Source organism: Olea europaea, chromosome 18 (assembly GCF_002742605.1).
Source record: "Olea europaea var. sylvestris chromosome 18, O_europaea_v1, whole genome shotgun sequence".
In the NCBI taxonomy this organism is placed as follows: Eukaryota; Viridiplantae; Streptophyta; class Magnoliopsida; order Lamiales; family Oleaceae; genus Olea; species Olea europaea.
The window spans coordinates 5389068-5410821 of record NC_036254.1 but is presented as its reverse complement, the minus strand read 5'-3'; the positions used below and the strand labels follow the sequence as shown (position 1 = coordinate 5410821).

Here is a 21754-nt window from a genome sequence, read left to right as displayed (position 1 = left end):
CTTAGACCAGCCCCTCAAACGGTTCTTATGGTCTGCCACGAGCAGCCGTTGCCCTCTAATGGGGGCTTCTTCAGATTGAATATCTTTCTTGCAACCCACATGAAAGTTCTCAATTATTGTCAGTTTTAGAAATTTGGTAATATATGATAGTTTCGCATTTTTCATTTGATTAATATTTTGCTTCTAGTAATTTTACAGTTAATACATTAAATTAGAAGTTTTATTATTGTGTTTTTGATATTTCGTTTAAGGACTAAGATTTTATTTTATAAAATAAAATCATTTGTCTTTTCGAAAAGGAGATTAGATGAAATGAAAGATTGAACATTCTTAAAGGTTGAACCCCAATCTTGAGAGCTCCCATCGTTCCGTCTTTAGAGCATCGTGAGGGAGGTAAATCGCGGGATGTGCCCCAACAGATCAGGGAACAAGAGTTTGTCCATACACTAGTGCCCCACAAAGAGTTCAATTTCATATCTCAGGAATCGAATCCTCATACTGCGGCTACCAACAAAGTTGAGACTACCTCACTCATATTTTTTGCACCACTGGGTTATGCCCCGCCGGGCGAAAGACTGAACATTCTTAATTATATGTCCAAAATTTCGGTATTTTGTGGAATCAATGAGAATTTTATGTCTAACTTTCTGAAATTCATGAGTGAATCAACAGAAACTAGAAGGTTGTCGTGATTTCTGTGCTATCATACTTCTGTATCACGACTTTACGTCGATATCAGAGACGTGTTCATTTTGTAAATGATGCAGAAAACATTCCAAATTTCTTAAAATTCGAGAACGATTTTTCTCCAAACTAAGGGTAATGATGCAGCCACTATGAGAATTATCACTCGGTAGTGCTAGAATTTAGTATTATATGATAGTTTTTAGAAATTTTCTTTAATTAAGGTTTTAATTATGACAATTTAATATCTTAGACTTATATTTATATATGATATTTAGTATTTTCATTTCAGAAATGATTCTATTATAAAAAATTCGTTAAAGTCTTATGAAATAAGGAGATTTTGACGAAATGAAAATTAAATGTTCTCAAGGATCAATGAGTTAATTCATTGCTTCATGTTTCGTGAATGGATCAATGAGAACTAGAAGGTTGTTTGTAATTTTCATATTTTTATGTTGTCGTGCACATTATTCTACATCAATTGGCTTTAGATTCAGGTTATCTCGTTCGAACATTTTGCCAAGGACTAATTGTTGTCACGTGCGTTGCACGAATTTTATATTTATCGTATTTTTGTCAGCGTATGAATTTTAGTTTTTTTTTGAATTTTTTTGAAGCAATATCTAGAAATGTTTTCATGATATAAAAAATAATTGCAAATTATTACTGATTTTTACAATTTCATAACAGTATTTCTTCACATCTAGAAAAAATATGCTTGAATAAGAAATATATGAGGTTACACAAATTATTCTGCTTGTATTGTTGACTTCAATGTTTGAGTTTTTGACAGTGTTGATATGATTGAGTTGAACTTGAAAATTATGTTTCTAAATTTTGTGTAAGTCCGAATAAGTTGGAAAATACTTGCATTGGAAAATTGAACATTTAGCACAAAGTTTATTATAGATTAACAATAAATTAATTTATAGAGAAGCAATGGATCCATCATAGCATACTTTGTGTACCATTAACATTGGGAGTTCGTTATAGCAGCTCAAACGCTCAAACACGTATGTGTCACATATTTGAAGCTGTTTCTCTCTCGCATATTGTGACCAACATGTAGTGAAACATCTTACATCACCATTTATTGTCAAACTCATAGAAATAGTCCAGTTGCGATGCGAAGAGTCATGGATTCGTACGCTTCGTATAAATTTGGGTAGATGTTCTCCACTGAATCTCAAAGGTACATACTAAAAAGTAAAATAAAAATGAGCGAAAAGGTGAATTAAAATTGTGAAAACATGAGTAAAAGAAAACTTACAATTTTGCGACTGTCATTACGTTTGAATGTTAGCCTAATGACAGAATTTCCTGTATGGGATGTCTCTTCTTCAACAACTTCAGAGTTAGAGTGGTATGTATGAGTTACTTCTAACTGTGAATCGTCAAATATTGAAACATTGAAAGTAGAATTTCTAATATATTCGAACACAATAACATAACCATCTTCTAAATTGTGATGGTCGAAAAATTGTTCCCATCCTCCAGCTAGATAAATGTCATTGTCAACTCTTTCTATTTGTATGATAGGCAATTATACCATTTATCCAATTAGACGTATTATGTTGGCAAGTTCATGTCCTGATTCTACAAGAGATTTTGGAAGGAACCATACAACTAAAAATAAAAGTACTTTTAGCTAATGTATGATTTTATTAGTTTTAAGAAAGTATAAACATTATAATAAGACTTGCCAGTCGAATGTTATGGTTTAAAAAAGTGTCAACAATTCGAAAGAAATTATATAGTATATCCATGCCCAATGCGATAAGAATTAGCGGCGGAAAAAAAAAAAATTTGGCAGTAACAATACAAAATTAGGTTGAGTGAAATAATTACTTCAAAATTGAAAAGGTCACAAGCATGAGAAAAAACGTGTAATTTTGATTTTTGTGAATGCATTGTCAAAGAAATCTGTATTTTTCTTCTGGTATATTTATTTCCTATAAATTTACTTTCTTCACTGATTTTCCCAAGAGACAATGTCCATAGTATAGAAAATAACGCATAGTTGATGAAATTGGAAAACAGAAAATTATAGATAGAATTTTATTAATCATAATATTATTATATCAACTGATTATATATACATAGGAAAACGTTAAATATGTAGAATTGAAAGTTTCAAATCTCGAAAAATCATCAGATGATTTCACACATTCAAGTTTTCAATTAGAAATATTAAATATAACAAATTTAATTTAGTTAAGTAGAGATATTTTTATTAATATATAAGTATTAAACTTCCAACCTAAGTAAAACTTAAATTAAATAAAACTACCTTTGATTTGTGGCTGTAGTAACTTGAGATGGAAGATGAAAGAGGTGAAATTTGAAAGATGAAAGGGTTTAAATGACATAATGGAAGAATAAGAAGTGATATATTTCTGTCATTTTACTTTTTGCATGTATTTTGTTTGAATTCTGTGACAGCATTTTATTTATAGGTTACTTTTGTTTTTCACAGATTATATTTTTTTTTTCCTTTGTATTATGTTTGTTCATTCATCTGGATTGTAGTGATTTTTTTGAGAGTATGCTTCTTTTTTTTCTTTCTTTGCATTATCTTGAAGTTTGACATATTCTTTTAATTATATTATTTCATTAACGTAAAAGAAAATATCGACTTGATTTATAATTTGTTATAAATCTATACAATTTATTTAATATTGAATTTCTTAACTACTAATGTCGTAATTCAATATTGTCTTCTTTTTATATAATTGTATTTCTTGCTTCGGGAGTTTAAAAAAAAAAAAAAAGAGTGGTTAAATGTGTGTGTGTGTGTTTTAAGATGAATTGATTTTACTTTTTTATGCTATTTGTAAAAAAAATAAAATTAATATAATTTTATTAGTGTAACAAGAAGATCTATTATAATTATTTAAAAAAATTCAACACCAAACAATAAATCTATACTATTAAGCTGTTGAAAAATTAGATGAAATAGTAAATGATTGTAACAATCACGTGAGTGTTTTTGGAAAAAGCCAAAAATCATTGCAAAAGTTTTTATATTTCAGTGATAAAGTATGTATAGTGCAATCAATAATACATTTCACTATTCATTTATTTCAAACTCGAGCTCTTTTTCAATTGTTTTTCTTTCAGAAAATTGCTAATTTGAAGAATAATTGTTGTTAGATTTTGGCAGTTTCCTTTTGTTGTGATTGTTTGGCAACATTCTATCTTTTTCTTTTTCACGAGTTAGTTTTCTTTCACTTACTTTTTTATTTTTTGTCTTCTTATTATTATGTTTAGATTCTTTTGTTGTTTAACATTGCAACGATTTTTCCTTTTTATTTTTGAAAGTTTTTTTTTTGTATTATATTGAAATTAAACTTATTCTTTTAATTATATTTTTTTTATTAGATTTACAGTTTTTTATAAAAATATAAAATTTATTTTATATTGAATTTCTGAATTACTGTATAAAAATAAAGAAAATTGAATGTTGTAATTTTATATCATATCATAATCGTAATCTTTCACTTTAATGTATTTTTTTAAGCTAATAAAATAAGAAATTAAAAAAATTTTAGGAGGCAAATTTCAATATTATAAACAAATATTAGTTTGCATGATTTCTAACAAAAAAAAAAAAGGTTGCAAATTATGCGGAGCAACTCCGTAACAAATGTGCGGAGTCTCCGCACATTACAAGTGTGCAGGAGACTCCACACAAATATGTGCGGAGTCCCTGCGCACATTCTCTGCACATTTCGTGTGGGGGAGACTCCGCACACATGGGGAGACCTTGTGTAGAGTCTCCGCACATGTGGAGAGTTGGAGAAAACTCTCTGCACAGTGTGAAGATTTTTTTTAAGCTAGCATCTACAATAGCATGCTTGCAGGTGAAAATACCAATGAAGATAAAAGAAGTTATATCACATTTATGAAACAATAAATGTGAACCAACCATAAAATTTACAAGACTAAATGCTCGGTATTCCAACAAAAATAAATTCACCAAAATTAACATCAATTTACCCAACTCGCTAAGACAATGCTTTTCAAGAAAATAATTAATTATAAAATCTAAACAAGAAACACATCCACACACAACTGATAATTATTTTAGCAGAAAATATCAACTTTTCATAGAGAGATGAGCAAGAATGTATAATCAATAGGAAGATGAAAGCTAGCAAGGACAATCGAAAAACTTGAAAAAAATACACATATCTAAACAAATTTCATTAAAGAAAAAACTGGAGAGAGAGAGAGAGAGAGAGAGAGAGAGAGAGAGAGAGAGAGAAACTGACCAAAGCCTGAAAACCTCTCTGCAAAACAAAGAAATAGAATTTCAACAAACTCACTCACTCTGCCTCTATTCGAAAGGAAAATATGCATTTTCAATGCAATTTGGAACAAAACCTAAATCAATTCCATAAAAAAAATTACGAAGAAAACACTACTAACCATCTACAGCCCATTTCATGTTACATAAAAGGAAAGTTGGAAGTAGCAAAGTTTTTTTGGAGAAGAAAGGAAGTAGAAAGAGATATTTAAATTGATATACCTCTTAAACCACTTTCTTGTTTAGAGTATTTCAAAGCCTTTAATTTTGTATTATATCTGCATTATGTAATATGGAGATTCAAAAAATCAAAGAATGGCGAAAAAACACAAGCTTAATGTTCACAAACATATAAAGCGTACCTCATAAGGTTTGAAGAAGAAGTCAAACCAAACGCACAGCAATTTTCTTCTTGTGTTCCAAAGTTTTTTTTATTTTTTAAAACACGAATAAGAGATATTGAGCTCCTCAAATAATACCAAACCAGGTACGTGCACAATAAGAAATAGAGATGAAGCTTATAGTTGTGGGGATGGTGAAGTTGCGTGTGTAAATGGAGAAATAGGAATGGTTACGTGAAGTTGAAAAGGCATGGTCGGGTAGAGATCTACAGTAAAATAGATGTGAGTAAAAAAAAAAAAAAAAAAAAAAAAAAGGCATACGGTAGAATGGGATTACTTAACTGTTCAATCTATAGTGGTTGCTTGTTGCCCTTTTTAATAGAAGTTAGATATGTTGGAACAGTGAAGTATAGCTAGAGGATGCTTATGCTTTTCTACTACTATTTAATTATACATTTTTCAAAAAAAAAAAAATCTATTATGAAACACGTGATCTCAAACATAATTAATTTAGTCTCAATTTGTCTCCTATTATTTTACATTCTACAACATTATTTTTTTTCCGGTAAACATTTTCACTCACAAATTCTTCATGAAAATAATATTACACACAAATAATTTTTTTTCTTTTTTCTTAACCACATATTCTCCATTAATATATTATTCCATAATACATTTTTCAAAATTAAAGGGGCTCAAACACACCCTTAAAATTGTCTTAACTTGACATGGACAGGCTTTCTAGGGTTCTTTGCCTTCCACTGCAATTTTAGTTTAAATTTCAAACTCGAAAACCAAATTAAGGTAATAATATTAAGGCCATGTTTGAGTTCCATTAATTCGAAAAAATGTATTATGAAATAGTGATTAATGGAGAATGTGTGGTTAAAAAAGAAAGAAAAGTTTTTGATTTGCGTGGAATATTATTTTAATAAAGAATGAGCGATTAAAAATGATTATTGTAGAGAAATTAAAGGAAAATAATGTAAAGTAAAAAATGACAAACAAGAATTAAGACCTTGTTTGACTGCCATTAATGTTTAAAGAGAAGAGTTTTGAATAGTGATTTTTAGAAAAAAATGTGTGGTTAAAATAGGGGAAAATTTTGGCCCTCGTTTGGCTCCCATTCTCATTCTTTTTCTCTCTCTTATGTGTAACCACACAATCTTTCATAAAATAATATTACACGTAAATAAAAAATATTTCATTCTTTTTCAACCATACATTTTTCAAAAAATACTATTTCAACCATTAAAATTTGAAAAAAATGAGGGCCAAACGGGGCTTGATATACGTGTAAAATATTTTATTATGTGAATGTGTGATTAAAAATGATGATGTTGTAAACCATAAATTAAATTAATGTTCTATTTGATTTCAAAGATGGAATTTGAGTGGAAAGAAAACGAATTCCAGGTAATTAAATTGTTTAGAAATTATTTTCTTGGGAATTGTAAATTATTGTATTTGATTGGTATAATTTTTCACATAGAAAATATTTAAATGAAAGTATTTTTTGGTGTTCGTTTAACTTTATTTTATATGTAAATTGTCAATTTAAGAGATATCTTTTTTTACAATTGTTCATACAATTTGGTTTCATTGTTAAAAAAAAAAAAAAAAAAATAAAAGAAGAAGAAGAAAGAAAAACCAAGAAATGGGGCGCGTCAATTCTAACCCAAGAAAATGTTTTCCCTAGAAAATTTAGGAAATCAAACATGCAAAAATTGGAAAATGGGGGTCAAATTCCATTTTCCATGGAAAAGCACAACCAATCAAACAGAGCCTAATAGTTATATAACAGGAAAATATACTCTATTGTCTCTTGTTAACTTTCATTAAAACGTCGTCATATATAAATTCCATTTTATTTAAACCTGATCAAAGGAAGGAAAAAAAGGGGAGTTTTATAATACGGTTATAGACTATTAGATGGAGAGAGGAAAACTGGAAAGAAAAGAAACAGCGTTTCAGTAGTAGAGTCCACAACTTTCACTAAAGCAAAATCAAGAAAGTTGAGAAAACACGGCAAATTTCTTGCATTCTCAAGATAAAATAGTGGATTGAAGCACTGAAATCTAGGGTTTTTGGTTAGTCAATGGCGAGTCCGAGTTCTCAATCGGACAGAGTGATTCTGAAGACTCCGGCAACTATAAAATTGACAACCACAAAATCTGGTTCCTAGCTTTTGACAAACCCAAGTTCTGGTTCTACCCAGCTTTTGAAAACCCCTTTAAGCGATGAAGTCGTATGGAAAAAACTCATAGAGGCGGGTTTCGATGAAGAGTTCATCAAACGCAGAGACAAGGCGGCTCTCATTGCCCATATTGCTAAACTCGAAGCCAAGGTTTTTTTCTCTACTTCATTATGTATTTTCTTTTTTCTTTTTTGTTCGTTTTCTTTCCTTTTTCTCTGTTTGGATTTTGTGTTTTTCTTGATATTTTGTTTTACTCGTTTGTAATGGTTGAGCTAAACCTCAACCAAAATCACCACAATGAACTCACAAGATGGAGATAATCAACTGGGATTTAACAACCCAACTGATACTATATTGATTGAACCAAAAGAATTTACAATAAGGAAGGAAGGAGGAGGGAGATTACAGAGAAGTTGCGAGAGGAAGAAAGAGGTACAAACTTCTGACAATTTTCCACTTACTCTATTCCTTCCTTCTCGATTGCTAAATAACATAAAAAACGTGTTTGGCTTGCAAAAGCGAAATACACTTACTACAATTAATTCCACACTGAAACGCGTCGTTCCCAAGTTCAAATTTCAGATTAGAGCCATTTGTTTCTAATTCCTTTTCTTCCCCAACTGGCTGGTGCTGGATTGCTGATCTCTTCTTCCACTGTGGGCTGCCTCTCTTCATTACATACTTCCCCCTCAAAGTGACCTTGTCCCCAAGGTTGAAAGAGTGGATAGTGTTCTTGAATTCCAGTCAAGTTGTAGATCTTATTTCTTTAATTTTAAAATGGATCATCCTAATCTCTTATATATGAAATTTTTCCTTATTGAAATGTGCTTGAGCTTACAACACAAGTAAAAAAAAAATACATAAATAAATAGGTAAAGCGCTAGTTTTACGTGGATAATTTTACCATACAAATGAACAATATTTGACCCAGTTTTAATGAGTAATTTGTACTTGAAAAATTAAATTTACTCCATTTCCTACTTCAAAGCCAACTTCAATCTCTGGGTTACTAGTGTAAATACATAAACGAAAGGATGGAAGCTAAAAAGAATGCTCACGTTTGGTATGAAAAACTCAACTCTGCTTCCCACTCATTTTAACAAGTAAAAACCTAACCTTTATATAAAAAATAAAAAATAAAAATTTCACGGGAAGGGTTCGAGGCTGGGGGATCGTGTCCCGCGACGGGGCGGGTTTTTTTGCCCCATTCGGGGTGAGGTGGGGCGGGTAAATTGCCATCACTATCCTGGTCTGTAGCACTAACATGGGTTCCCTAAAATACTTCAACTGCACCCTCCCATCTGGCATCAATAAAATAGGAACTTCCTTATCACCTATCTTCTTCTTAAGCAATGACACATGGAATACCGGATGAATTCGTGGAGGAACGTGGGTAACTGCAGCTCATAAGCAACCTGTCCAATTCTTCTGGTGATTTGGTAGGGGCCATAATACTTGGCAGCCAGCTTCTGGTTAGACCTTGTCATCACTGAATGTTGTTTGTAGGGATGCAACTTCAAATACGCCCAATCTCCTACCTGGAATACTCTTTCCACTCTATGTTGGTCACCATAAAATTTCATCCTTGCTCGAGCTTGAGCAAAATGCTCTTTCAGGAATTGATCCATTTACTGTCTTTCCTTTACCAAATCCTCCACTGCAGCAACATTGATTTGCTGGTAGGGTCCCAGAGCCAATTGTGGTGGTTTAATGCCATACAGAGCTTCAAAAGGGCTCATCTTAATTGTTGTATGGTAGGTGGTGTTGTACCACCATTCGGCCATGGACAACCATTTAATCCACTTCTTTGGTTGATGAAAAGTCATATATCTCAGATACATTTCCAAACATTGGTTGAGTCTGTCAGTTTGCCCATCAGTTTGTGGGTGATCGGTAGAACTTAGGTGTAGAGTTGTCACCATCAGTTTGAATAACTCTTGCCAAAACTCACTTGTGAAAACTTTGTCCCTGTCTGATACTATACTCCGGGGCGTACCATGGAGTTTGTGGGTGTTATCCCAGAAGATTTTAGCCATTGTAATTGAAGAGAATGGGTGTGACAATGCTATGATGCGCCCATACTTGGTAAATCGGTCTACCACCACCAGTATGACAGTCTTCTCCTTTGAAGCAAGCAACCCCTCAATGAAATCCATTGAGATGTTGCTCCAAGAGTAATGTGGTTTAGGAGGAGGTTGTAGTAAACCAGGGTGGGGAACACGTTCCCTTTTACACCTTTGACAAATGTCACATTGGATTTGTGACGACTCAAATTCTTAACGGTTCGAGTGTCACTAAACTAAACTAATTGAAAGAATATTCAAAATAATCATATAAATTATTTAAGTACTTACTAAAATTCAAAAATGTAATGAATTTAATAAATTAACTTGGAACAAGAAATATCTTAAAACATTTAAAATCAAATGAAATGATAGTTTGACAATTTAATAATTCTATTATTAAAATTATTGCCACCATAAGCCATCTCCATGCTGACTGTCTCGAATTGTCAATTATCTGAAAGTAGAGATATAATGGTGTGAGGATAAATTTTCAATAAGTGTGCGTGGATAATGAATTCACATAAATATTTCTTCGAAAAATTCATAACATGCATAGGGAGACACGAAAATTAGATCGAACTTATGTGGTGCTAAATTCTCGTGCGTAGCGCTACTAAACTCCGGTCCATTCATGATAAAACATACGTAACATGGATCAAACATAACGTAGTTGTAGAAATGTTACATACATAAACATTAGCCACCATAAACATAAAACACAACTTACCATTTTTTCGTTAGACAATTCAAAATGATAAAATGAGTTATTGTTGAAAAGAGATCCTTGAGATGCTTATGGGGTTGGAGGATAAATTTTCAATAAGTGTGCGTGGATAATGAATTCACATAAATATTTCTTCGAAAAATTCATAACTTGCATAGGGAGAAACGAAAATTAGATCGAACTTATATGGTGCTAAATTCTAGTGCGTAGCGCTACTAAACTCCGGTCCATTCATGATAAAACATACGTAACATGGATCAAACATAACGTAGTTGTAGAAATGTTACATACATAAACATTAGCCACCATAAACATAAAACATAACTTACCATTTTTTCGTTAGACAATTCAAAATGATAAAATGAGTTATTGTTGAAAAGAGATCCTTGAGATGCTTATGGGGTTGATTATTCTCGTGTGATAGTATAAGTATACGACTATATTTAATATCAAAATGACGAGAAAGAGAGGAAGTGGAAAGACAAAGTTATAGAGGTAGAGAGGGAGAGTGTGTAAATAGTTGTTGCGAGGTAACTTAGTGTTGGATTTGTCTCCTATTTATAGTGAAAATTTTTGACCATGTGTGGAAAAGAGAAGGGAAATTGCTAGATGATAGGCTAGATCAATGCTTAACTGGTGTGTTGTCATGAAATGATAAAATCAATAGCTTAAATTGTGTGGTCAAATCAATTTATTTAACTTAAAACTAGGTGCATGTGGTCAAATCAATTTCCTTTATTTAAGTGGTCAAATCAATTACACTGGCTTGAAATGTAGTGTGAATAATGCATGTGGTCAATAAATCATCATTAATCAAGACTAAGTAGCATATTTACACATGCTTTATGCATGATTTCATCTAATTTCCCAAATAATTTTCTACTTGGGCCCTCAACTATTGGTTAATAATTAATAAAATCGTTTAACTTTAATAATAGCGTGCTGAAGTCCTAAATTTAAATTTAATTTGGGACGTTATAGGAGTATTTTCCTCTTAATATCTCTGCTCATTCCAAGTCAAAAGAAGTGTTGTTTAGCCATGAATACACTGGCTTGAATATCTGAATGGTCTCCATTCTGAGAGGAATGTATGTTCTGTATTAGTTTCTCCATTATCTATCCTCCAGATCCAATATATAGCCTCCCTCTGTACTTGAGTATCCCATTGTTAAAAGTAAACTTAGAATTATCCTCTGGATTAATCAACAACCTTTCAATTTGTTGTGCAACCAGTTCATCATCCTTGTAGCTATCTAGTACCTCTTGTATTCAAGTAGGAATCACACTAGAAATGGTTTCTAATTGTATAGTTGTTTCTTCCTTCCTTGAGAGCGCATCTGCCAATGTATTTTCCACACCTTTCTTGTATTGAATCTCATAATTGAGTCAAAAGAGCTTAGTCAACCACTTTTGTTGAATGGGGATAGTTATTCTCTATTCCAGTAGATACTTAAGAGATTGACGATCTGTCTTTATGATAAAGTGGTGTCCTTCCATATAATGTCTCCATTTCCCCATTGTTGTGACTAGGCCAATAATGTGTTTTTCATAGATGGACATTCCTAACGTCTCATTATAGATTTCCTTACTAAGGTAAGCAATAGGCCTTTTGTTATGCATTAACACTGCCCCCATACCTCCATGACAAGCATCAGTCTCTATGATGAATGTATAGCTGAAATCAGGTAAGACTAAGACTGGAGTATTGCACATTGCTGCCTTTAGCCTTTGAAATGCCTTTTCTGCAGCTGTATCCCACCTGAAATTATCCTTTTTTAGTAAGTCAGTTAGAGGCTTAGCAAGAACCCCATACCCTTTTACAAACTTCCTATAATATCCTGTCAAACCAAGGAATCCCCTCGCTTGATATTGTTAGGTGTAGGCCATTGCTGCATAGCACTTACCTTTGATGGGTCAGCTGCCACTCCTTTTGCTGATATAATATGACTCAAGTACTCTACTTTGGGTTGCCCAAATAAGCATTTAGTCCACTTAGCATACAACTGTTGTGTTCTTAAAGTTTCCATGACTATGGACAAGTGTTTACGGTGAGATTCCAAATCAGGGTTGTATACCAGGATGTCATCAAAGAAAACTAGAACAAACTTCCTCAAATATTCCTTGAAAACTTCATTCATTAAACACTAGAAGGTGGTTGGGGCATTGGTGAGCCCAAAGGGCATAACCTTGAATTCATATAGACCATGGTATCTTAAAAGTTGTTTTGTGTATATTAACTTCAGCTCCCTTGATTTGGCGATATCCTGCCCTCAAATCAATATTGGAAAATCACTTAGACCCATGTAATTCATCGATAAATTCGTCAATTAATGGCATAGGATATTTATCTTTGATGGTGAGACTATTTAATATTTTTCCCTCTTTTTTTTTTTATATCATTCCTTAAGTCCCATATTTAACTGCCTATAGTGTACACAGAATCTCCATGTTCCATCCTTCTTTTTAACGAACAAAATAGGTGAGGCATAAGGGCTGTTGCTTTGTTGGATAATCCCAGTTTCTAGCATCTCCTTTACCATCCTTTCCAATTCTGCCTTCTGTATATACGGGCACCGGTATGGTCTAATTTTGAAAGGCTGAGCTCTCTCTTTCAATGGGATCTTATGATCATTAAATCTAGGAGGTGGCATTCCCTTTTGGCTCAATGAAAACCTTAGGATAATGTTCAAGAATATTCTGTATGGCTTCAGGAGTGAGCTCTTTTTCTTCTTCAACCACAGAGTGGATTTGAGCTACAATCCCATAGGGTTGTTTATGAATCCACTGACTTATTTGTTCCCCTTCTATCAATAGGATATCTTCCTTGTCCACCTCACTTTTCAACTCCACTTCTATTGCTCCATAACATAACCTGATGCTACTCTGTTTGAAATCAAAATCCACTGAGTTGAATTGGCTTAACCGATCCACACCTAACACCATGTCACTCCCCCCAACCTTAACACTCTCAATTGGAATTGACACTCCATTTCTTGCATGATCTAGGTTAATGGATTACATATAGCCTTGATCTTCTTTATCCCCATTAGCCCCAGTCACTGTCACAGGCTGGGTGGTTTCAACCTTACATTTTTCTGGATTGCACAGACGACCCTTATTTCTGCTTATCCCTGGTTTCCCCTTTTTGCCCACTCCAGTTTGCCATCATTGTACCATGGACTCATATTTAGCGCTCATTTCTGTCACCAAGGCCTCCATCCGATCATGTTTGCTACACAGATTTTGCAACGTCTGGTCCGATCTTTCTACCTTGATTCCCACATTTTTAAAGGTTTCTCTGAGATCCTCTACGTCCCTATCCAACTTTTTAAGATGTTTCTCTATTGCTTTGGCCCTAGTATCCATGCCCAGAATTCTAATTGCTCTGATACCACTTGTAATGGTTGAGCTAAACCTCAACCAAGACCAACCAAACTCACCACAATGAACTCACAAGATGAAGATAATCAATTGGGATTTAACAACCCAACTGGTACTATATTGATTGAACTAAAAGAATTTACAATAAGAAAGGAAGGAGAGAGATTACAGAGAAGTTGCGAGAGGAGGAAGGAGGTACAAAATTCTGACAATTTTCCACTTACTCTATTTTTTCCCTCTCATTTGCTAAATAACATAAAAAGGATGTTTGGCTTGCAAAAGTGTAATACACTTACTACAATTAATTCCACGCTGAAACGGCATCGTTCCCAAGTTCAAATTTCAGATTAGAGCCGTTTGTTTCTAATTACTTTTCTTCCCCAACTGGCTGGTGCTGGATTGCTGATCTCTTCTTCCATTGTGGGCTGCTCCTCTTCATTACATCGTTTGTGTAGTTTATTTTATTTTTTTGGTTGCAACGATTGATTTACGATCTGATTTTGAGGAGTTTCTTTTTTTCTAGAAAATCGGGGAGTGTATTAATTTAAAGTTTCTCCGAATTAAGAATGGGTTTTTCATTTTTGATTTCTCTTGTGTTTGAAAGATTCTAAAAGTTCTCACAACAAGTGATTCTGCACTTTTAGTACTACTGGGGTGTATATTTTAACAAAATCTTCCTAATCTGGGCACATTATTTAAGTTTTACATGCTTGTTGAGATTCTAATTTTGTTATAAGTGGATGTTCTTGATTTGTAGATATATGAACATCAGCATCACATGGGCCTTCTCATTCTGGAAAAGAAGGAGTGGGTTTCCAATTATGAACAAGCTAAAACTGCTACTGAATTGAAGCTTAAGCACGAACAAGCTACTCATACATCTAATTTGGCAAATGCCAGGAAGCGGGAAGATAGTTTGAAAAAGGCTGTTGGAATTGAGAAAGAATGTGTTAAAAATGTATTATTTAGTGGTTTTCACTTTTATTTTAATGATGTGTATGGTCCTCATCATAGTTTCTAGTTTTTTGAATTTATGTAGATTGAAAAGTCATTGCATGAGATGTGTGCAGAATTGGCGGAGGCAAAGGTTGCTGCCGAGAATAAACTGACAAAGGCTCAAATTATGGTGGAGAACGCTCAGAAGAAGTTCATGGAGGCAGAGGAAAAACTTCATGTAGCAAAATTGTTGGAAGCAGATGCTAGCTGGTTCCACTGAACTACAAAAAGAAGGTTGCTAGAAGTTGGAGATCGGGAAGATGATCTAAGGAGATGGATGATGTCATTCAAATTTGAGTATGTGCTTTATTATTTGTCACAATTCAATGAATCCAACAAGTTGCTCTGTCTTAGGTATATCTGCTACTAAATGGTCTTCTTACACGTTCTGTTACATGGACTTTTTGCTAATTGCCTCGTTACATTGATATCCCCCAACAGTCTAATCAAATGGATGCTTGTGAACTTCGAATTATCTGCTTTGACACCGTTGGTAATTACTAGTTTTTGGGTTAGATTTGAAGCTTCCTGAATGCCATGCTCATTTTGAATACAAAATCATAGTAGTATGGTTTTTTTTTTGGGTCTTGTCTTAGTTTGAATGCATTTGTTATACAAGAATAATGTTATTATGATCTAACAGAAAACTATGATTGACACGTAATTATGTTGATCATCATTCTGCTAGATGTGATGATAAAGAAAGAGAGATCCAGCTTGAGAGGTAATCACTGACTGAAAGGCAAAAAATGCAGCAACAATCACAAGAAAGATTATTTGATGGACAAGCTTTGCTAAATCAGAGGGAATAATATATTTTTAATAGATCTTGGGAGTTAAAGAGGTTTGAGAAGGAGTTGGAGGATACAAAGTTGAGCTTAGAGAAAGAGAGAGAGAAAGAGAAAGAAGCCCTTAATGAGAAAAACCAATCTCTTAATATAACAGCAATGTCTTTGTCAACAAGAGAGGAGGTCAAAATAATATTTTCTTTTTTGTTTTGATTGTCTATGTTGCTAAGATAGACTGATCTTATATGTTTTAATGAGTTCTTTTCGTGCTTATAGGCTGCCATAAAAAAAGAACGTGACCTTTTCAAGAAAGAGGAAGAACTGCTCATTTCACAAGAAAAATTGGCTAGTAAGTCAATTATTAGAAGGGAAAATTGATTTCGCTTTTCTTGCATCTAAAGCTTATCTCATTTCACCCCTAATTCATATATGGGATAATATTCATCAAGTAATGGAAATTCAAGAAGCTACATTGACAATGAGGAAGTCTTCATTTGAGGTAGAATTGAAAGAGAAGCGTAAATTGGTGGAAGAAGAACTTGATGCCAAGAGGCGGGCTTGGGGGTTGAGAGAACTAGCTATCAAGCAGCAGGAGGATTACATTATGGAGAGAGAACGAGATTTGAATTTTGAGTCAAGAGATTATGTAGAAAGGGAAAAGGAGCTAGAAGAGAAGTTTTTCTCAGTTGCAGAGAAAGAGAAGAGACTTTTAGCAGTTGAAGAAGAGGTGGAATTGAAGAGGAAACTTTTGCAGAAAGAGAAAGAAGATATCACTAGGATAAAGCTTGACCTTCAAAAATCTTTGGACTTGTTGGAGGAAAATAGAAGAAACGTTAATGACATAGAAGAGAAAGTGGAGGCAATGAAGAATGAAACAAATGAGCTAGTGGATCTTGAGTTGAGACTTAAGCAAGAAATAGATATGATCAGCGCGCAAAAATGGTAAATTGAGGCTGAGGCAGATCAATTGAAAGCAGAGAAGGCAAAGTTTGAAACAGAGTGGGAATTGATTGATAAGAAAAGAGAAGAGTTACGAAAAGAAGAAGAGCGTATTGCAGAGGAAAAGTTAACCGTTTCTAAGTTTCTGAAGGATGAGTATGATAGCTTGAAAGCGGAGAATGATTCATTAAGAGACCAGTATAAACAGGATCTTGAGTCTTTTTCCCGTGATCGAGAAGCATTCATGAGTAAACTTGAGCATGAACGTACAGAGTGGTTCAGCAAGATTCAGAAAGAACCTAAAGACTTCTTGCTTGATGTACAGATGCAGAAAAGGAGCTGGAGAACTGCATTGATAAGAGACGTGAAGAAATTGAGAATGACCTCAAAGAAAGAGAGAATGCATTTGAGGAAGACAAAAAGAAAGAACTTCAACATATTACTTCTTTCAGTAGGAAAGGAATTGGAATATGTCAACTCTGAAATGAGAAGGCTTGATGCTGAGAGAAGAGAAATAAATTTGGATTGCGAAAAGAGAAACCAGGAATGGGTGGAGCTTAATAATTCAATAGAAGAACTTAAGGTGCAGAGGGAGAAATTAGAGAAACAACCGGGAATTATTGCATGCTGATAGAGAGGAAATTCTCATTTAGATTGAGAACTTGAAGAAATTGGTGGATTTAAAAGATGAATTAGATCGTATAATTGCCCATGAGATGCAACAATCTCATTTGCAATCAAATGGTCCAAAGCAAACAAAAAAGTGATTTTAGGCTACCAAACGAAGTTATGTTAGGTGAAAATGGAAATGTTTAACAACGAGGTGGGGCATGATGTTCCTTGTACAATAGAGTTACATAAGTCTTTTTCACCTCTCTCTGCTCCTTTTTTGTGGCTCAAAAGGTGTGTTGATACACTACTCGAGCAAAGATAGAGTAATAAAAAGAGGAGGCATGAAAAAGATGCAATAATATAACCTGGATTGGAAGAGACCACCCATGGTACCCTTATTAGCTAAACTTTTAGTACTTTGATAAACTCCCAACTAATTGAACTCTAGAATCACAACACAAAGAAGCTCAGATTGATAATAACAAAGAAGAACGTTTCATTAATGATAAATTGGATGAATACAACCGAATTGAATGTAGAATGGTCAAAGGAAATGAAATAGAAAACAATTGATAGTTGGACTTTTGAGAGGTCCAAACTCTCCTGCCAGAAAAATTCCACTTGCTTGCTGCCCTTCTCACCATTTCTTCCCACTTATATACCCCCGACTCCATGACAGCTTACCCAACTGAATTTGTTGTGCCCATGTGCATAGAACTTTCTTTTTTCTAGTCTTCCTTTTCTGTCCCTGACTTCTTCTCTCGCCTGGAATACTGAATTTGAATAGGTGGCTTCTCATTACTTCGTCCCATGACACTTCCTTGTCCTCAAGGTGGAAGTCTGGGAACTGATTTCTCAACATTTCAAAGGGTTCCCATGTGGCTTCTAAGGGCGGTAAACCTTTCTATTGCACCAATACTTCCAGACTCCCGATGTTATTTCCTCTCCCTGGTCGGACCCCCAACACTACTTTCGGTTCTACAACAACTCCATTTCTTCATTCAAGTGGTTCGGGATATTCATCATCGTGTGCGACTGACCCTCAGCCTTGCGTAGTTGTGATACGTGAAAAATAAGATGAATGTGAAAAGTTGATTGAAGTGTCAGTTTGTAGGCCACTGGTCCGATTTTCTTCTCCATCGGAAACGGCCCATAGAATTTTGGGGCCAACTTCTCATTGGGCCTTGATGATAATGACTTTTGTCGATAAGGGCGTAGCTTCAGATAAACCCAATCCACTACACTGAATTGAACATCTCTTCTCTTCGCATCCGTTGTTCGCTTCATGTGAGCTTGAGCCCGCATTAAGTGATGTTTCAACTCTTCCAACATCTGATTTCTCTCTAGCAACTGCCTTTCTACCATAGAGAAAGGGGTAGACCCCTTTTCAAACCTTAACAGTAGAGTTGGTTCCCTCCCATACAAGCATTGGAATGGTGTCAACTTGGAAGCCGAGTGATAGGAACCATAATCAGCCCATGGAAGCCAGCATGCCCAAGATTTCGACTTAGAGGAAGCGAAATAGCTGAGATATGTCTCCAACGTATGATTCACTACTTTTCCAACATCTGATTTCTCTCTAGCAACTGCCTTTCTACCATAGAGAAAGGGGTAGACCCCTTTTCAAACCTTAACAGTAGAGTTGGTTCCCTCCCATACAAGCATTGGAATGGTGTCAACTTGGAAGCCGAGTGATAGGAACCATAATCAGCCCATGGAAGCCAGCATGCCCAAGATTTCGACTTAGAGGAAGCGAAATAGCTGAGATATGTCTCCAACGTATGATTCACTACTTTAGATTGTCCATCAGATTGCGGGTGGTATGTGGTGCTATGGCAGAGTTTTGTACCTTGGAGTTTAAACAACTCTTCCCAAAATCCGCTCATAAATTTTTTATCTCGGTCCGATACAATTGAACGCGAAATCCTATGGAGGCGTACGATTTCCTTCACGAATACCCCAGCCACCTTAATTGCTGAAAATGGATGCCTCAAGGATTCAAAGTGGGCGTACTTACTTAGCCTATCCACCACCACTAGAATGGTGTCTCAGCCACTCGACTTTGACAAACCTTCTACAAAATCCATAGCTATGTCATCCTACACCTAATTAGGAATTGTTTGGGGTTGCAACAGACCTCCCTGGGATAAGGCTACATATTTATTCTATTGGCACACTACACAATCTCTAACATATTGACGGATATCCTTCTTCATTCCAGCCCATTACACATTCACATCAATCCTCTTATATGTTTTTAGAAATCCCAAATGCCCCCAAGTAACCATCATGCCCTTCTTGCATTATAAGCGGAATCAAGGCTGATCATTTGGGAATAACGCCTTCGTACAATAACTATCTTTCTTTTACAGAATAGGCCGACCACAAGGGTCTATTCTTAATTCAGTAGCAATTTTTCGTAACTTGTCGTTCACTTCTACTTCCCTATTCAGCTGCTCCAATTGGACAATTGCCGCTTAGACAGAGCCATCAATGCCGACAAGTGGTTAACGCATGAGAGAGCGTCAGCTGCTTTGTTCTCAAGTCCTGGCTTGTACTGAATTTCAAATTGATACCCCATAAGCTCCACTAACCACCTTTGATATTCGGGAGTGACCACCTTCTGTTCCAACAAAAACTTCAAACTTTTTTGATCTGTTCGAATTATGAAGTGATGATCCAACAAATAATTCCACCACTTTTGGACTGCGAAGACTATTGCCATTAATTCCTTTCATATATTGACTTCTCTCTACCCTTCTGATTAAGTGCTTGGCTGAAGAAAGCAATGGGTCTGTGTTCTTACATTAACACTGTCCCTAGCCCGTATCCCGAAGCATCTGTCTCCACACTTCATTCTCTCTTTTAATTCCTGGAAGGCCCGCTCCGCCACTTCATCCCAGTAGAAGTTGTTTTTCTTTAATCTTTCAGTCAGCGGCCACACAATTTTCCCATAGTCCTTTACAAACCTCCTATAGTATCTTGTCATCCGAAGAAACCTTCTTAACTCACGCAGAGAGCCCGGACTTGGCCACTCCACCATTACCCTGACCTTTGCTCCATCTGTAGCTATACCTTTCTGTGATCTGACATGACCCAAGTATTCTACTTCCCATTTGCCAAAAACACATTTCTTCCCATTCAAATGCAGTTGATTTCTTCTAAGAACGTCCAACACCCACCTCAAGTGCCCCATATCTTGATTGTATACCAAGATATCGCAAAAAAAAAAAAAACTAGGACAGATTATCTCAACCTCTCCTTGAATATTTTGTTCATCAGTGCTTGGAAGGTGGCCGGCGCATTGGTCAACCCGAAGTGCATAACCAAGAACTCATAATGCCCCTCATGAGTTCTAAAAGCCGTTTTAGGAATAACGTGAGGAGATACCCTAATTTGATGATACCTCGCCTTCAAGTCCAACTTTGAAAAAATTGAGGCTCCATGCAATTCGTCCAGAAGCTCTTCGATGATCGGAATTGGAAATTTATCCGGTATCGTCGCCTTATTCAATGCCCTATAATCCACACAGAAGGGCCACCCTCCGTCTTTCTTTTTTACTAGTAAAACTGGCCTAGAGAATGGACTTGTGCTGGGTCTAATTATACTTGCAGCCAACATCTCCCGAACCAATTTCTCAATCTCATTTTTCTGACTTCAAGAATATTGATATAGCCGAATACTTATTGGAGCAGTTCCTGCCTGTAGAACTATTGAGTGGTCCCTCTCCCAAGGAGGTGATAACCCTCCCGGCTCCTGAAAAATGCTTTCAAATTCTGTCAAAACTTGTCCAGTTCTTCAGGTACTTGTGGCCTTGGAATGTTTACCTCGATGGGCAGATTTCCCAACTCTAATAAAATCCTTTCTCTCCCTTCCCGGAAAGCCTTCATCATCGATTTCAGACTCACTAGGGACTTGTTAAGGCTAGTGTCCCCATGTAGCATGACATTAGTGCCCCCTACCAGGAAGTGCATTGTTAACGACTTCCAATCCACCGACATTTTTCGAAGTGATGATAACCACTTCATGCTTAGGATGACATCTAAACTTCCCAAGTCCAAAGGTAGGAAATCCTCAGTTATCTCGAAATTCTACAGAACCAGAACAACCCCAGTAAAGATGCCCGCCCCTTGCACCGCTAATCTGGTTCCCATTATCACTCCATACCTGGTTGTTTCAATCCTGGGCAATTCCAATCTCTGAACCAGCTCGGTCGAGGTGAAGTTATAAGTGGCCCCATAGTCTATCCTGTGATGCTCGGACTCTTCATTTTGGCCGGAGTACCCGTGTCGACACGACACGACACGGGTACCGGTACGGAATACGAGTCCGATTCTTCCAATTTGAATCGGACTCGGCAAAAATCTTAAGAAAAAATGAAAATTTACCTTATTGGCTGGAGATGGAAGATGTGTAAGGAAATAGCAGGTTAACGCCGGCGATCTTTGGTCCAAAATCTGCTGGATGTCTTCCGGTGGAACCCTAAAATCGTGAAAGAGAAGAAGGAAGATGGAAGACGGGGAGAAAATCCGTTTGAGGCGGCAACAACCATTTGTTTCGAGTGCTTTATAGAAATATGCAAATATTTATGGAAGATTGTAGCAACATTTGCAGAAATTTCCAAAAAAGGGAAGAAGAGAGTTGGAGAAGACGAACTGTCGGAGAAGACGGCGACCTGAAGACGAAAGGATGTGGTTTGTATTAAATGGGCTTC

The 21754-nt window shown here is 35.3% G+C and overlaps 3 protein-coding genes and 1 pseudogene across 4 annotated transcripts in view; 3 read left to right on the top strand and 1 right to left on the bottom strand.

Moving 5' to 3' along the window:
• The first annotated feature begins 7235 nt into the window (after positions 1-7235).
• Positions 7236-16789, top strand: LOC111367272 (protein CROWDED NUCLEI 4-like). 2 transcript variants are annotated; one of them, XM_022988050.1, is made up of 5 exons: positions 7236-7684; positions 14776-14998; positions 15390-15672; positions 15766-15838; positions 15923-16789. In XM_022988050.1, exon 5 carries the CDS (start codon positions 15941-15943, stop codon positions 16433-16435), a length of 495 nt encoding a protein of 164 aa, XP_022843818.1. In that variant the 5' UTR covers positions 7236-7684; positions 14776-14998; positions 15390-15672; positions 15766-15838; positions 15923-15940; the 3' UTR covers positions 16436-16789. The 2 variants fall into 2 exon arrangements, with proteins under 2 accessions (XP_022843818.1, XP_022843817.1); XM_022988049.1 differs by lacking the exon at positions 15390-15672 and adding an exon at positions 14463-14663 and having other exon boundaries at positions 14745-14998.
• On the bottom strand, positions 8118-9162 carry LOC111366641. The gene is made up of 2 exons (XM_022987354.1): positions 8903-9162; positions 8118-8298 (listed from the first exon to the last, which is right to left on the bottom strand). Exons 1-2 carry the CDS (start codon positions 9160-9162, stop codon positions 8118-8120), a joined length of 441 nt encoding a protein of 146 aa, XP_022843122.1.
• Positions 16436-18594, top strand: LOC111366640 (annotated as a pseudogene).
• Positions 18595-21628: 3034 nt separating this feature from the next.
• LOC111366639 overlaps positions 21629-21754 on the top strand; it is a 1395-nt gene continuing 1269 nt past the window's right edge. Inside the window, exon 1 of the mRNA XM_022987352.1 lies at positions 21629-21734. Within this exon, the coding sequence (XP_022843120.1) occupies positions 21629-21734 (106 nt within the window). The remainder of the gene's footprint in view (positions 21735-21754) is intronic.